General features: G+C 46.4%; 1 protein-coding gene and 1 long non-coding RNA gene across 4 annotated transcripts in view; one reads left to right on the top strand and one right to left on the bottom strand.

The window, feature by feature from the left end:
* LOC142020229 (uncharacterized) overlaps positions 1 to 16,628 on the bottom strand; it is a 91,719-nt gene that overhangs the window by 46,222 nt on the left and 28,869 nt on the right. The window contains exon 2 of the long non-coding RNA XR_012647314.1: positions 66 to 183. This is a non-coding gene — a long non-coding RNA (uncharacterized LOC142020229). The remainder of the gene's footprint in view (positions 1 to 65; positions 184 to 16,628) is intronic.
* Positions 1 to 16,628, top strand: part of NRK (Nik related kinase) — a 137,357-nt gene that overhangs the window by 105,134 nt on the left and 15,595 nt on the right. For all 3 annotated transcript variants that reach the window (XM_075007906.1, XM_075007905.1, XM_075007907.1), the window contains 5 exons: positions 725 to 854; positions 1,260 to 1,418; positions 9,409 to 9,552; positions 11,611 to 11,745; positions 15,314 to 15,414. In XM_075007906.1, the coding sequence (XP_074864007.1) occupies positions 725 to 854; positions 1,260 to 1,418; positions 9,409 to 9,552; positions 11,611 to 11,745; positions 15,314 to 15,414 (669 nt within the window). The remainder of the gene's footprint in view (positions 1 to 724; positions 855 to 1,259; positions 1,419 to 9,408; positions 9,553 to 11,610; positions 11,746 to 15,313; positions 15,415 to 16,628) is intronic.

Genomic DNA, 16,628 nt, shown 5'->3' with positions numbered 1-16,628 from the left:
ACCCATTCCTCCTCTCTGTGTCCCCTTTACTCTCTCCCTTTTCTCCCCTTTACAAATAAACTTACCCTCCTCCTCTGCCCGTGCCGCTGGAAAGTGGGAGGGTTCATATATATTTATCGCAGAAGCAGAGATGGAGTCAGTGGCTGAGGCTCGACTTTTTTCTTAATGGGGCAGATCCAGAACCTGGAGGGTGAGAAACAGGAATAATAGACAATCCATTGTTTAAGGTCTCTTGCACTTCTCTTTTCCCCTGCTGCTAATCACTGCCAGCTCTGTCTGCAGGTGCTATCTCAGCTACACATCCCTTTTGCCTTTGTTGCAAATCAGGAACATCACTATCACTGCCAGTGAGGGATCCCGGTACAGGTGCATAGAAATAATAATTCTCTCAAGAGCCAGGTCTTTAAAACAGCCTTGGTTGCTACAACAACATCCTCCTTGCTGCAGAGTGGTTTCAGTAGTGTCCTACTTCAAGTCAGACAGCAGGGACTGATCTGAGAGCATGGAGCCTGTTATTTTTCCCCCACCTTCCAGAGACCAGTTACTTCACATCTGTGCCGGGTCTTGTCCTAACTCTTTGCTTAGGCTTCCTGCCCTGTAGTTCAGTTTGTACCACAAACTTCTGCTTCAGAATTGTTCCTATCTCAGAGATCTTTCTAGATACCGACATCTGTTCTCTGATATCAACTTCCTAAGTGAAAACCGACCTTATTTTTCATTGTAGACATCAAGCACTGAAAGTACTCCCTCAAAGGGCAGTTCGTCATCTACAACATCCTTTACTTCGTTCATAGATCCTAGACTGCTACAAATCCAGCCTACGATCAGTCCTGTAGGATCTGCTTGTAGCTCTCGTGAGTATGTTAGCGCTTATTGTAAAATGCATCTGCCTGGCTCTTTTGCAAAAAGCTCCAGGCTTAATTCTAATGTTAATTTCCAAGAATTTTCTGGCTACTTTTTGAAACATTCTAAATTCAGGCTGATAGTGTTGGATTTCATTGCACTGCTTCTGCCTATGTTCCTGGTGAAGTGTGCATTAATCTGCTATTGCGTTAGCCCGATGCATATTCATGAATACTTCAGAAACTGTGCAGACATATGGTTCAACCTCCTGCTACATTAAGCTTTGCAGAAATGATTCCCTAGGTGTTGAAACACACACCTCTCTGGAGCTGTTTTCAGAGTGCAGTAAACAAGGCACGTGTGAGATGTGACTAAACACTTAACATCTTTTGTGACTCCTCTGTCTTTTCTTCCAGCATCTAGCCCCAAACCAGAGCCTGTTAGGAGAGAGAATGCAAGAAAAGGCTCTGTTGTCAATGTCAACCCAACAAATATCCGGCCACAGAGCGACAGTCCAGAAATCCGTAAATACAAAAAGAAATTCAATTCAGAGATCCTGTGTGCTGCTCTGTGGGGTAAGCTTAGATGTAAATGGGCATTTGTAGCATTAAAAAAATGGAGGGAGAGCATGTTATTGACAGTACTGACTATGCTGAGTGTTGTGTTTTGATCACATCTCTCATTCCAAATCATCCCAAAGTGACTCATTAACTATGTGCCTAGAGCAGCACTCAAATGAAGCCACCTTAGAGGTGGAAGGTGCCAGTGTTCCCTGTAAGCTGAGTACCTGGTTAGCCACCCAGGAGAGATCCAGGTGCCATTCAGCTGATTAGCAGAGCACCCAGAGCCAGCAGCATGTGCTTCTGTTGGTGGTACGCATCTGCACATGCCCATGAATGTAAAAAATTAGAGGGAACCCTGAAGATGACAGCCCAGTAAATCACCATTGTAGAATTCTCTGTGCAGCAGGTGTGAGGACATTTTGCTGAAGCAACTAAGTGAAAATCTTTCTTACTGAAAGACTCAGCAGATCCTACTGCCCTTCCACAGCAGCAGGACCTGGCTTTTTAAGGCTTTGCCAAGAAAACATTGCCACACAATAAGCCATACAACATTTAATCAGTCTTCCTTAGCCAAAAGACGTGCTCAGTTGATAGTGTCAAGCTTTGCGACATTATTCCTCAGATTCTGGGGAGTGGAAATAGTGACATGCCTGAATCTGAGTGGCTCAAGCTAGGGGCTCTAAAACTTTCCAGACCACTGTGCCCCCTTCTGGAATCTGATTGGTCTTGTGTACCCTGAAGTTCTTCCTCGAGTGTCCCCGTGGGTGCTCCACGATAAGTGTCGGGCTCGCCCCAGCGCTGCAGACCGGATCTTTCCAGCAGTTTCTGCTGGACCGCGTATGCGCCGGCGTGCGCCGCTCCCTTGCGCGCTCCCGGCCACGTGCGCAATCCGGTCCCTGCCAGTTCCTTCTTAACCGCCATCGGCTGCAGACGGAATCTTCTCAGGCTGTGGCCAGAGTCAGCGTATTTAGAGTTTTTAGAGTTGTTAGAGTTTCAGAGTTCTTAGTTAGATTGTTTGTTTCTTTATTGCAAAAGAAAAAAAAAATAAAAATATATGTAGAAAGCTCTTAGTAAAAGAGAAGGAGGAGTGGAGGCAACACGCCACAGGCATACACCCAGGGGCAGGTCCCCCTCGACCGTCCAGTATCCCCGCGGGCACTCGCGGACGGGGACGGAAACACAGTTGTCTCAGGGGGAGTTGGTTTTGGAACCCCGAGATCTTCCCTCACAAGCCTCCAGTGAGAGGGTGTACCACTGACAGCAGGACCCTGAGAGTTTGAGGGAGGCTTACCCTAGTGGTTCCTCCTTGTCCTCCCCCGACGAGGCTACGGCCCCCGGGGATGTTGCCCCCCCGGACAACCTCAAACAGTTTCAGGAGCTGTTTAAAAGGGTGGCTTTCACGCAAGGCATCCAAACAGCAGAGGTGCAGGAGAAGGACCACAAGCTCCTCAAAAACCTGAGGCCTCCAGCCTCGTCCAAAATCGCTATCCTACTCGACGAAGCAATCATGGAGTCTGCTACCACCATATGGCAGACCCCGGCTTCCGCTCCATCTATAAACAAGAGAGTGGATAAGAAATACTTCGTCCTGGCAAAGGGCATGGAGTTCCTGTTTAGTCACCCACAACCAAATTCACTGGTGGTAGAATCGTCTCAGCAGAGATCAAAGACTTCCCAGTACAAAGCGGGGGGAACAGACAGAGATGCCAAGAAGCTAGAGCTATTCGGCAGAAAGGTATACTCCTCTTCCACCCTGCTGCTGAGAGTGGCAAATTATGCAGCACATCTAGCGAACCACAATTTCGACAATTACTCCAGGCTTACTTCTCTCATGGATATACTTCCAGAAGATAAGAAGCCGGTGCTGAAGGCCATCGTGCAAGAGGGCTATGCAGCTTTGAGGACAGGAGTCCAGATCGCCCTGGACGTGGCGGACACGGCGGCACGCTCAACGGCTATGGCAGTGGTCATGCGCAGGGAATCCTGGCTTCAGACATTGGGTATCCCGAGGGATCTGCAGGCTAAAATTGTCGATCTCCCTTTCGACACGCAGAAGTTGTTTGCAGAGTCAACTGATTCGGTCCTTCATTCCAGTAAAGACTCAAGAGCTACACTCAGAACCCTGGGTATTTATACCCCTCCATACAGAAAGAAAAAGTATTACCCTCAACAAAGGCGATACCCGTACCAACCTCAGCGTGCTCAGTACCAACGGGGCTACGACCAAGGGCGGCATCAACAGCAACAACAGTATAGAACTCCTAGGTGACATTCCCAACAGAGCCGTGCATCCTCGGGGCAGGCCCAAAGGCAACAAGTTTGACGGACAGGTCGAGGGCTGCACTGTTACTACCATCGTGCAATGTCATCCACAATTAATGTTCCATCATCGCCTCCGACCGTTCCCCTCACAATGGCAAAAGATCACCACAGACAAATGGGTACTGGAGATCATAGCCACGGGTTACGTGATCCCCTTTCAGTCGCTCCCACCACCAAGACCTCCGCCCAGGCCTCATCTCAGGGATGCATCCCACGAGGCGAAACTCAAGCACGAGGTGGACCACCTTATGCTCATAGGGGCGGAGGAAAGAGTGCCGGAGCGACTCCAGGGGAAAGGGTTTTATTCACGATACTTCCTCACAGAGAAGAAAACAGGAGGCTGGAGGCCCATCTTAGATCTTCGAGACCTCAACCGGTACTTGCGCAAACAACGTTTTCGGATGATCACAGTCGCCTCTATACTCACGGCACTGGACGATGGAGATTGGTTTGCAGCCCTCGACTTACAAGATGCGTATTTTCATATAATGATCCACCCGGCACACGGACGTTTTCTCCGGTTTATGGTCGGCAAAGAACATTTCCAATACAAGGTTCTGCCGTTCGGCCTCTCCTTGGCCCCCAGAGTCTTTACTAAGACCCTGGCAGTGGTGTCAGCCTACCTGCACAGACAGGGGGTATTTATATTCCCATATCTGGACGACTGCCTACTAAAAGGGGCCTCGAAGGCAGAGGTACTATGCATGATACGCGTAACAGCAAACACATTTTCTTCGCTGGGCCAGGTCATCAACCTTGCGAAGTCAAAGACCGACCCCACACAAGACATAGAGTTCATAGGGGCACGCATAAACTCTATCACAGCAAGGGTTTATCTACCCGATGCTCGCTTTCGCGCCATCGGCTCCCTAGTGCAAGTCATTACATACAGCCCGACGGTGCCAGTTTTAACGTGCTTGCAGCAGCTAGGCCACATGGCAGCAGCAACGTTCGTGGTACAGAACGCCAGATTGCATATGTGCAACCTGCAACATTGGCTGGCCGAGGGTCTACAAGCCAGCATCCCACACCGTCCACAGGGTGGTGTCGCCCACGACAGAGGTGCGCAGATCCCTACAATGGTGGGTAAACCCCAAGAACATGCTAACAGGGGTACCCTTTCACCAACCACAAACCTCTATTTTTCTCACTACCGACGCCTCCCACATAGGGTGGGGAGCACACATTGGCGAAAAGGTGACGCAAGGACTGTGGTCCCCTACGGAACAGTCTCTGCATATAAATATACTGGAGCTCAGAGCAGTGTTCAACGCCTGCAAACACTTTCGAGACCACATACAAGGCAAAGTAGTCGGGATCAATACAGACAATACCTCCACCGTGTTTTATATAAATCGACAAGGAGGAGCTCGATCCTGTGCCTTATGTGCAGAAGCAGTCCGGCTGTGGAACTGGTGCATCGCCAACAATATAACGTTGAAAGCCTCGTACTTACCAGGTGCTCACAACGTGAAGGCAGACCAGCTGAGCAGGTGCCTCGCACTCACACACGAGTGGCAGGTCTGCTCCGATCTGCTACGACCGATCTTTCATGCATGGGGGTTTCCCCAGATAGACCTGTTTGCCACTCAACACAACAAGAAGTGCCCCCAATACTGCTCCAGGGCAGGACTGGGGCAGGGGTCCTTGGGGGACGCATTCGCGATTTCATGGAAGGGCCCCCTGCTTTACGCGTTTCCCCCCACAGTGCTCATCCACAAGGTCTTGCAGAAAGCCAGGAGGGAGAGAGCCCGCATGATCCTAGTAGTCCCAACATGGGATCGACAGCAATGGTTCCCCTTGCTTCTGCGCATGTCGGACCGCCCACCGCTTCCCCTTCCGATGGCGCCGGACCTGCTCACGCAGGCCCAGGGGTCCATAGTGCACCCACACCCCCGAGGCCTGTGCCTACAAGCATGGTTAATCCATGGCTCAGCTCCCTAGAGAGTACATGTACGGAGGGAGTACAACAAGTCCTGGAGAGTAGCCGAAGGACCTCCACCAGGAAGACCTACAAGCAGAAATGGACTCAATTCACTGCATGGTGTTCTACCAAGCAATTAGCTCCCCTTGATGTGCCTATACCTGTAATACTAGAATACTTACTGGACCTCAAGAGAGGAGGGCTCTCCCTATCCTCGTTGAAGATCCACCTCGCCGCTATATCAGCTTTTCGGCATGAAGAGGAAGGGCCCATGGTGTTTCCCCATCCTATTGTTACCAGGTTCCTGAAGGGGCTGGTAAACCTGTACCCCCCTCGGAAACTGCTTCCACCATCATGGAGCTTGGACCTGGTGCTCAGCACGCTAACGGGACCACCGTTTGAAACCTTAGCCACAGTTTCCCTCCGTCTCCTTACGATAAAGACAACCTTCCTTCTTGCAATCACGTCAGCTCGCAGGGTGAGTGAGCTCGCAGTAGTTATAGCAACGCCGCCCTGCACAGTATTCTCAAAGGAGGCGGTAACCTTACAGCTGCACCCAGCCTTCATTCCGAAAGTTTCCTCAGAGTTCCACCTTAACGAGCCTATAGTTTTACCCTCGTTTTACCCGAAGCCTCACAGCTCCAGCAAGGAGGCATGCCTGCATCTCCTGGACGTGAGGAGGGCGTTGGCCTTCTACATAGACAGGACTAAGTCCTTCCAGAAAACGGACAGACTCCTAGTCTCTCTCACTCCCAGGTCAAAAGGAGAGGGTCTTTCTTCACAGAGAATCTCGAAGCACATTGTGTCCTGCATAAAGATGTGCTACGAACTTCAGAAAACCCCTTTACTGGCCCCGCCTGGGGCTCACTCCAGCAGGGCGGTGGCGGCATTAACAGCCTTTTTCAAGGGCATCGCGCTAAAAGACATCTGCAGAGCGGCGACCTGGTCATCCTATGACACCTTCGCCAAGCATTATGCCCTACACTGGGTATTCCAAGAGGATACCCGCCTCTTGACAGCAGTCCTTTCGGGGGCAAGCTGCCCATAAACCGATTACCCACCTCCTTTCTTGGGTTACTGCTGGGTAGTCACCTATCGTGGAGCACCCACGGGGACACTCGAGGAAGAAAGAGAAGTTACTCACCGTAGTAACGATGGTTCTTCGAGATGTGTCCCCGTGGGTGCTCCACCACCCGCCCATCCTCCCCGCTTCAGATCTCTGTTTAGTGTTTTTCAGGAGCATCCGAGGCGGTTGGTCAAGGCACTGGCGGGGACCGGATCGTGCATGTGGCTGGGAGCGGCGCGCGCCAGCGCATGCGCGGTCCAGCAGAAACTGCTGGAAAGATCCGATCTGTGGCGCCGGGGCGAGCCCGACACCTATCGTGGAGCAGCCACGGGGACACATCTCGAAGAACCATCGTTACTACGGTGAGTAACTTCTCTTTTCGCCTCCCTTAAAAACTACTTGCTTACAAAATCAGACACAAAAAATATCCAAAGTCTGACAACTATTACTGAAGAACTGCTGGTGTTCTCAATTTTACCAAATAATACAAAAAATACAAATATTACCGGATTATAAAATTAATTAACTGGAATATAAATGTTGGACTTACATTTCAGTATGTAGTCCATAGAGTGGTGTAAACAAGTCATTGTCTGTGTGAAATTTTAGTTTGTACTGACTTTGCTCGTGCTTTTTTTATGTAGCCTGTGATAAAACTAAGCAAATAGCTACAGGAGTTGCTGTACCTTCTAGAAGACCCCTGTGTACTCTCAGGAGGATGTGCACACCTTATTGAAATGACTGGGTTAACCCATCCATTCATGTGTGCTATTATGTATTCCATAGTCTTTCCATGGGGATCTTCTCTGGAAGCTAAAACAGATCAAGGCTACGTCTACACGTGCAGCCAACATCGAAATAGCTTATTTCGATGTTGCGACATCGAAATAGTCTATTTCGATGAATAACATCTACACGTCCTCCAGGGCCGGCAACGTCGATGTTCAACTTCGACGTTGCTCAGCCCAACATCGAAATAGGCGCAGCGAGGGAACGTCTACACGTCAAAGTAGCACACATCGAAATAGGGATGCCAGGCACAGCTGCAGACAGGGTCACAGGGCGGACTCAACAGCCAGCCGCTCCCTTAAAGGGCCCCTCCCAGACACAGTTGCACTAAACAACACAAGATACACAGAGCTGACAACTGGTTGCAGACCCTGTGCCTGCAGCATAGATCCCCAGCTGCCGCAGAAGCAGCCAGAAGCCCTGGGCTAAGGGCTGCTGCCCACGGTGACCATAGAGCCCCGCAGGGGCTGGAGAGAGAGCATCTCTCAACCCCCCAGCTGATGGCCGCCATGGAGGACCCAGCAATTTCGACGTTGCGGGATGCGGATCGTCTACACGGTCCCTACTTCGACGTTCAACGTCGAAGTAGGGCGCTATTCCTATCTCCTCATGAGGTTAGCGACTTCGACGTCTCGCCGCCTAACTTCGAAGTTGGTGCCGCTACTTCGAAGTAGCGTGCACGTGTAGACGCAGCTCAAGACAGCAATTCTATCAGAGGCTGAACTCCCTTGATGTCCACAGATTTCTCAGGAGTCATTCACCACCTTGCAAGATCAGCCACTTGCAGAAAACCCAGTGGCTATAAATCAGCATAGAATTATTGACTCCAGTGCTGCTACTGCAGTTTAGCCCAGTTGGGGATGTGGCTCCCATTTCCTAGTGCCTTAGCTTTGCAGCTGGTTAAATCATCCATCTGTTTTATAAGGGAAAAAAAGACAAGCTCTGTGGAGCTGACACAATATTTACCTCCAGTCATTTTGCATCTCGGATGCAAAACAAAATAAATGAATCAAATAGGGGAAACATTATGCAAAGAAGATGCAGATTTCCAGTTTGCAGCTTCAGTTTGGTTCAGTTCACATTTAAAGGAGGCCAAGATTTTAAACTAAGAGCAGAGCAGCTTAGCAAAGTCTGTAATTGTATGTACACTGAGTTTGAACACTGCCAGGTCCTTGTCAGAGCATTGCCAGTATAACCAATGATTTTGTATGGTGTGATAACTTATGTCATTTTATTTCCACTACAATGTACCAGTTGTGCCAGCCAAACTAAATCCCCATCCGGTGGGCATCAGTTCATGTCAGCAGCCCATTAGAGCCTTCACTTCGCTGGGAATAATTAGATTTCAGATGGATTCACTCCATTAATTTGGCATTTGAAAATGTCCATATGAAACACAGAAAATGTCATTCCTGGATTATCCACAGCCTACCACCTTTTGTTCCACTTCTTTTGTGCCCCAGGTTTGGTACTGATACCCCACATTGAATTTGAGATTGGAGGTGGTTTGGCACTTTTAAGGTTAGAAGGGATCATTAGATTGTCTAGTCTGACTGCCTGCATAATGCAGAAAGCATTAGTGGAACTGGAGGTTTGGTGATGTTCTGGGGTCACAAAGCATTTCCCTGGTCATTTAAATCCACGTTCATGCAATGGGACTATTCAGGCTTAAAGTTACATATGGGCTTACCTACTTTGCTGGATTGGGGTCTTATGGCCTTGAGAAGCTATGAGAATTTTGTAATTCACTTTTCAAACGAGCATCTTCATAGTGTCAGTGAAGATATCACAGATGGTTAAGATAAGGAAGTCCAAAGCAGAATTGGTTATAGAAAAGCAATTAATGCTACAATGTGCCATACCTCAGTAGACGATTTACAGTGGTTTTTATACATTAATAGGAGTAAATTTACTGGTGGGGACAGAGACTGGGTTGTGGCTGCTGGATCGAAGCGGACAAGGAAGGGTTTACTCGCTGATCACAAGGAGACGGTTCCAGCAAATGGATGTTCTGGAAGGACTCAATGTGCTAATTACCATATCAGGTTTGTTCAGTGTTTAAAACTGTCTGACCCACTGTCAGATTGGAAGCAATTATAAAGAAGAACTAGGTCATGAAGTAGGTTATAGACTTTACTCTTGTAGGACAAAACGGGACAGTTATTTTTGTTAATAGAAAAGCACTCTTAAGATCGCCAATATTTGCCTTCTTATTCCAGATTCAGATGTGACCTGGGATATGTCATTACGTGCTTGCTGGGTAAAATGGTTTGGGAGAGATGAAAGTGTGCTGGATCCTTAAAACTGACTGGTTCCCATCATTTCATTGTTGATAAGGAAGTTGTAGTTGGAACTCGATGCAAGTTCCTATAAAAACGTTGTTAAATCACATAACACAATGCTCAGAGGGAAACCAATCATGTGGGATCCTACTTTGCAGGTGTAGAGGTCCTAAGCTCCCTTTGACTGTTGGAGCAGCTAAGGATGCTTAGTATCTCGCAGGATTGGGCCCTTGAAGAGAAGATTGGAATGGCTTTTATTTATATATAGGTTGGACATAATACATTTGGCATAGCTGAAGCTTGCGTTTCCCAGGCTATGTCTACACTACAGTGATCTGTCGACAGAAGTTATTGTCGGAAGATATCTTCCAACAAAACTGCTGTTGGCAGATCGCAGTCATGCTCTCTGTCTGTTGACAGTGGGCTCCGCAGAGCATCCACATGGCTTTTTTGTTGACAGAGTCTGTCACAAAAGGCTTTCTGCCTCATGGGGGACAGGTAGAAGGCTGTCACAAAAGTACCGAGCTATGTCGACAGTATGTCGCCTGAACACATTTTTAATGTAGGCGCTCCGAGTTTTGTTGACAAAACCCTCTAGTGTAGATGCAGCTCCAGATTCCCTCATTGTGACTTGCCATGTGATATGGCGTGCCTGTTGAGCCTTTATTTGAATCGTGATTGGTTTTGCTTTATATAGGTCTAAAAACAAAATTTAAGACTTCCGGAGATAGGAAATGATGAAATAAAAACCACCTGATCATGGAGTTCATTCACTGAAGATGGTGCCTCCCCTGGTGGATCTAGGGATTTGCTCTTGGCACTACCCACCTCTGGCTTTGTGTCTACACATTACTTCTTTTGTTCCCAGGGCTGCAGTGTCCTGTTTGTGACTTGGCCCTCCCGTCAGATTACTATATTCCTCCTCTACACGGGAAATTAAAGTCCTTCTGGACCAGCTGTTGGTCTGGCATTGCCAATGTCCTGCACCACTTCCCAGTAGCTGGGAGGGGAAACCAGCTCCACTTTCTATATTGGATTCCAAGCCAGGGCTCCTGTGACAAAGGGGTCTTACCCCTTGCTGCTGTTTCCGTGGGCTTCTTCCTACTTATCTGGCTTCCTCCTCTTTCTGGGTTTGCCAGCCAAAGTTCCCTCTTCCCAGGCAGTAACTGTAGACTACTTGCTTCTAGACCCTTGCTTCTCTCCATTTCTGGGCTATATACTGGCCCGTCTTGGTCCTGCCCAGCTGAGCCTATTTCCATGAGCAGCCTGCTCCTTATCTCCTCCTTCAGTGTAGCCTCAACATGTCACTGGCCTGCCTCGTGACTTTAGCCCCTCCCAGGCCTTGTGGGGGGGAACTCCATCACAGGCTCCAGCAGGAATCAAAAGAAAATCAGTTCCTACAATGAAAGTTGATGGTTAATGGGAACTGAAGAAACTCCCCCATCCAAAATGGCTTTTCCAACCAAATTGGTTTGTCAGATGTCAACTGTTCTCCTTTCCCATCATGCCTGAGTCTAGGGGCAGCCATTTTGTGGGTGCAAGGGAAAACCTTTCTGTGAAGTATGAAAATGGGGGAAAGTGTTTAAAAAAACAGGTGTGCAAGAGCCACAATACAATCAGTGCCTCAGTCCCATTGAGGCCAATGGCACCACATAGGTGTGTCCTCTTCTGCACTAGTGGGCTGATTTCTCACCTGGCCTAGCTGAAATGACACAAGTCTTTCTGTACTCTGAGTCATAGCAGTCCCAGAGGCTGAGTACAGGAGGTTTTGTACTGCTCTGAATTAACGTGATGCTTCTCTTTTTGGTTGGCAAATGTCAGGCAAAAAGAACAAGCTGAGGGTGTATTATTTATCCTGGCTGAGAAACAAGATCTTGCGAAATGATCCAGAGGTGGAGAAGCGACAAGGCTGGATGTCCGTGGGGGACCTGGAAGGTTGTGTGCACTACAAAGTGGGTGAGTCTTGTCTGGTTCTTTCCAAAGAAGCCCTGTGCGCTCCTGCTTTTTCACCTAATCGCACACATTAGCCCCAATTTCCTTCACTTGTATTGGAAAAAGGATTATACCTAGCCTTGGTCATTTCTGAGCTTTCTTTACTCTTGCATGCTGGACAGCATGGACAGCCCAGGCCCTGTATTGCCACTCCCAGGAGGTCCTACTGCTGTTGGCTGCAAAGCCTAGCTGAACTGAAAGGTAGGAAACTTCTGTTGGTCAGCCAGGGATTTCAACATTCTGGGGTTGGCTGGTGACATTTTTCATGTCCATCCTACCAGTGTCCTCTTCTGGCCCTGAGTACCTGCAGGGTAACAGTATCTATGGGATGCCTGCTGGTGATTGATGGGGATGGGTGTCCCACAATCTGTCCATGTCTCTCTTTAGGGCTTGTACAATATATATGTATCAATGTTATACTAAAGTATACATTAAAATGCAGTTGTGAGGACTGTAGCTGGAATATCATCTGGCTTTCATTCGGCACTGAAGAGAGTGCCTTTGAAGATGAATACTAGCATGTGTGACAGTCATTATTTCTTTAGCACTTTAGATATTTCAGTGAGACATGCTGTAATAGAGCATAAAATAGATTTCACTGTACTGAAAGATACTAGATTACTTCTGAGTTTTCCTAAGGCATATAGCAAAATCATGCGTGGGTGGGTGGGATAAGGAGATGTTTGCCTTATACTTTATTGCTTTGCTTTTACAATACAGCACTTTAAATTTGGCAGAGTTTAGGATGAAATCAAAGAGAGGAAACTCAATAGATCTGTATGAACCTGCAGTTATGTTCTTTGTGATTATAGTGCAGCTGCATTTATTTCAATTCCAGTGCCTCATTATTAGGTTTTCTAAAGCAAAGTGTACATAAATGTAAATATACCCTTATGTATAGGTTTTGGGAGGATGGGCATGTGAGAGAAAATAACTTAAGTATTTGACAAAATGATCATGCAAAAGACCGAGCCAGAGGAATTCTAACACCTGCAAACCTCTGACAAAAAGCCTCTCTGCATTGTGAAATTTCCAGTTTACCAACCCACGGTCATGTCTGCAGGAGTTGTGCCAACTTTGCCAACTACATCCCCTGTAAACTGGCTTCTCAACTTTGACCTTCAAGCTAAATGCAAAATATTTCTCTCTGCAGTCAGATAAACAGGGTTTTTCTCTGTTGCTTTGTTGGTTTGGCTGAGCAGCAGCTGCTATTTCACTGTTTCCATGTGTATTCTGTCCTTTGCCTTTCTGGGCACTTTCTCGGTAGAGAGTAACAAAAGACTTTCTTTGCCTAGCTTGGTGTTTCCTGTCCATATAGCATCTTCATCCAAGCTCGCCCCTTCACCAACCTGTTATTATGCGTTGTGTAAATGTGCCATAGTCCTGTTTGAGCAGCATGCGCTAAACACAGCCTTACTCCCACTGAAATGATCATTTGCTAACTTGTGTAACACCTGCATCTTTTTAGAGAACCAAGTAGTAATTTTCCACATAGACACTGCATGTAAAATGAGGCAGAAATGTGTAGGAAGGCAACACGCTTGTGGTCTGTTCTATTTCTGAGGAAAATGCTTCTGTCTGGCAGAATTAAAATAAAACATACCAAAAAGCCTTAATTTTCAGCACACAGCTCTGCATTTACTGTTCATAACCCCAACGTGAGTTTAACTAACTCAAAGAAATTGCTCATCTTTGAAATGCTCAGTGAGCTCAACACATGGGGAGGCCCTTGCCCCATATGCTTGGGGATTTAATTGCCAATGCACATGCTGAGAATACAGGCTTTGGAGCTCTGCGAAGGAGTTCCACAAACCATGGGCTCTCCTTCCACAGCTTAGAAGAGCTCACAACATGTGCTTGATAGCATCCCCAACTAATGCCAATGGGGGTCTGTTTGACAGCAGATCCTTTCAGAAAGCAATTCTCTATGGGAAGGTTTTCACAGCTGTTTGTCGAATGATTTCCCCAACCTGTAGCAGCAATTTGAGACATTCTCGAAGGATAGAAACAAAACTGGGTTGGCAAAAGTGGATGACTGAGTCCATGATGCGAGGCTTTGCCAGGCACTTTTGCAATATCTACACTAAACCAAATAAATAAGAAACATAATCCAAAGAGTACAGAAGTTGTGATGCGTGTCTTATGGCCATTGTCTTTAAGCCAAAAGAGAGCCCTTAGTCTCTCTGAAAATAGGAATAATATAGTCACTTAGTTGATAGGGGCAGTGTGAAGACTAATTCATTGATTTCTGTATAGTGCTTTGAGAGCTGTACAACAAAGGTGCTACATACAGCCCAGCTCAGTGCCCCCTGAAGGAGGTGGACTGACTCCAATAATCCACATTGGAGCAGGCACTGGGCATAAGGTATTGCTGTTCTAATTATCAAGCATTCATGCTGGAAATCTGACTGTAGAGTTTCTTGTTCTACCCAGAAACAGACAATTAACCTATTACCTTCATACAGTGAGTTAAAAAGCTGTGATTTCTGCTCACTGAATGCTATTAATGAGCTGCTTGCAATAACTGCACATGCCTTTCTGAACCTCACTTTACGCATTGTTAAAATGCAACTTTGTAAAACATTTTGAGCAGTAGATAAGGGTATAGGCCCAAGTCTAGATGTCAATAAAATAACTTTTGCAATTCTGCCTTCCTCTCTTATGTCTGCATAGCAACCACATAGGCCCCATTCTTGTACACAGATGTGTATGTGAGTAATGTAATCACATAGGCTATATCTACACTACCTCCCTACTTCAAAGGGAGGATGGTAAGTAGGGTGCTGGGAGTTTGTTAATGAAGTGCTACAGTGCATATGCAGCACTTCATTAAGCAAATCCCCCCCGTGCAGCAACTCTGAAGTTTTAAACTTCGATGTGCCAGCTTGCGTCAAGCCATGGCTCACCCACCGGCACTTCAAAGTGCCCGGGGTACTTCAAAGTCCCTTTACTCCTCAAAACTTTGAGGTATCCCATGCATTTTGAAGTACTGGCGGGTGAGCCCTGGCTAGACGCAAGCTGGCACTGCAAAGTTTAAAACTTCAGAGTTGCCGTGGGGTGGGGGGGAGCAATTTGCTTAATGAAGTGCTGTATATGCAGCACAGCACTTCATTAAAAACTCCCAACAGCCTACTTCCCATCCTCCCTTCGAAGTAGGGACGTAGTGTTGACAAGCCCGTAGAGAAGTACTTACAGGAACAGGAACAGCGAGTGCTTTTTGGCGCACTCACCTGTCTTGATTGCATGTAAGACAGCGAGCGTATACATATGGATAATTAAAAAAATTGTAAATATTAACTAGCATTTGTTGTGTTACTGAAAGATATTGACGTATAGGTTCAAAGTCAAAGAGGAAGTCTTTACAAGTGTTACATATCAAGAACCAACTTCTAACACCATTATTCAATGAACAGTAACTCCAAATAATTCCATTGAAGTGATCAGGTGTGATCAAAGGCATGAGAAACTGAACATGAAGTGTTTTTGATTTGGGGCATCTGAAACCTAAATCATTGTTCCTTTTGTACTGTAGTGAAATATGAGAGAATCAAATTTCTTGTCATTGCTTTGAAAAGCTCCGTGGAGGTGTATGCTTGGGCTCCAAAGCCCTACCATAAATTCATGGCTTTTAAGGTAAGACAGACCTCATCTTGATTTAAATGTATCATTATCACCCACTGCTTTATTCTCCACCAGCTGCTCCAGATTTTGTTGCTTTGTGTAACGTTTATTTTTAATTTAGGAGTAAATACTTTTTTACTTGAATTTCAATTGTGATGCTCACCATGCAAATGCAAGAAGTCAAATTGTCTCTTAAACTTGTTTTTTCAATATCTCATCTGAAATAAGTGTTTGGATACATAAGCAAATGAGCTGCACCAAAAGTAAGAGGAAAATGCCCAAGAGTTGGCTTCTCAGAAATGTTCAGCATTGATTGAATGCCCTTCAAAAATCAAGGGGCAGGGACAGGAGTTTGGGGCCCCAGAAGGAGTTTGGCACCTTATGCAAGTCAATAGGAGATGGAGACCTGATTCCCTTAGGGTTCTTTAATCCTAAAATCCCAAGTCTTGAGGTCAATAAGAAGACTTCCATAGACTTCTGGATGAGCAGAATACAGCCAGCACAGAGCACCTCTGGAGATGTCACCCTAAATTTAATTAAATTTGCCACAAATATACTGATGGCCATTGTGCACAGTTGTATAATTCATCTTCTGGATTACACAATTTCACATAGCAGGAAAGAAACACCTAACCCTTTCCTTGAACTAGAGATAATTGTGACAGAGACTGAAAAAACTTTGGGGTTTCATCCAGGGTGGGGGAATAATGAAAAATAGTCCATAGAAAGTTGGCGGGAGCAGAAGTTTCCTCTGAGATGGGAAATCGCAAATAAGAATGCTGGAGTACTGAAAGATGATATGGCTCAGCTAATTATCCAAAATTTGTTTGACTCATGCAGCTGGTCATAGGCTGAAGTAGGACTGACCACTTGACTTAGATATAAACAGATATTGGATGTGAGGCCAAATTCTGCCCTTAGATATAGCATCACTTGAATTACAAGTGTTAATTGAGAAGAGAATTTGACCTTGTGTCTGGTATAGGTATGTAGTTTCTGTAAACTGGCTCCTTACAAGATATATTAGAAGTAATAATTCCTTTCTCTTTGGCATATAATTAACATATAATTGAATGTGCTGAAGTGCTGCCTCTGAATATTTTAACAGCTCCAGCATCTTCTGAGATATTGTTATGTTTATCCTCATACCTTCCTCCGTTGTTGTTCTGCACTGCTCAGTAACTTGCACCTTTTGGTGGGAAAAGGAAGAAAAGATTCCATTGTAA

Source organism: Carettochelys insculpta, chromosome 13, assembly GCF_033958435.1.
Source record: "Carettochelys insculpta isolate YL-2023 chromosome 13, ASM3395843v1, whole genome shotgun sequence".
In the NCBI taxonomy this organism is placed as follows: Eukaryota; Metazoa; Chordata; order Testudines; family Carettochelyidae; genus Carettochelys; species Carettochelys insculpta.
The sequence above is the reverse complement of the archived record's forward strand: the minus strand, read 5'-3'. Positions and strand labels throughout refer to the sequence as shown.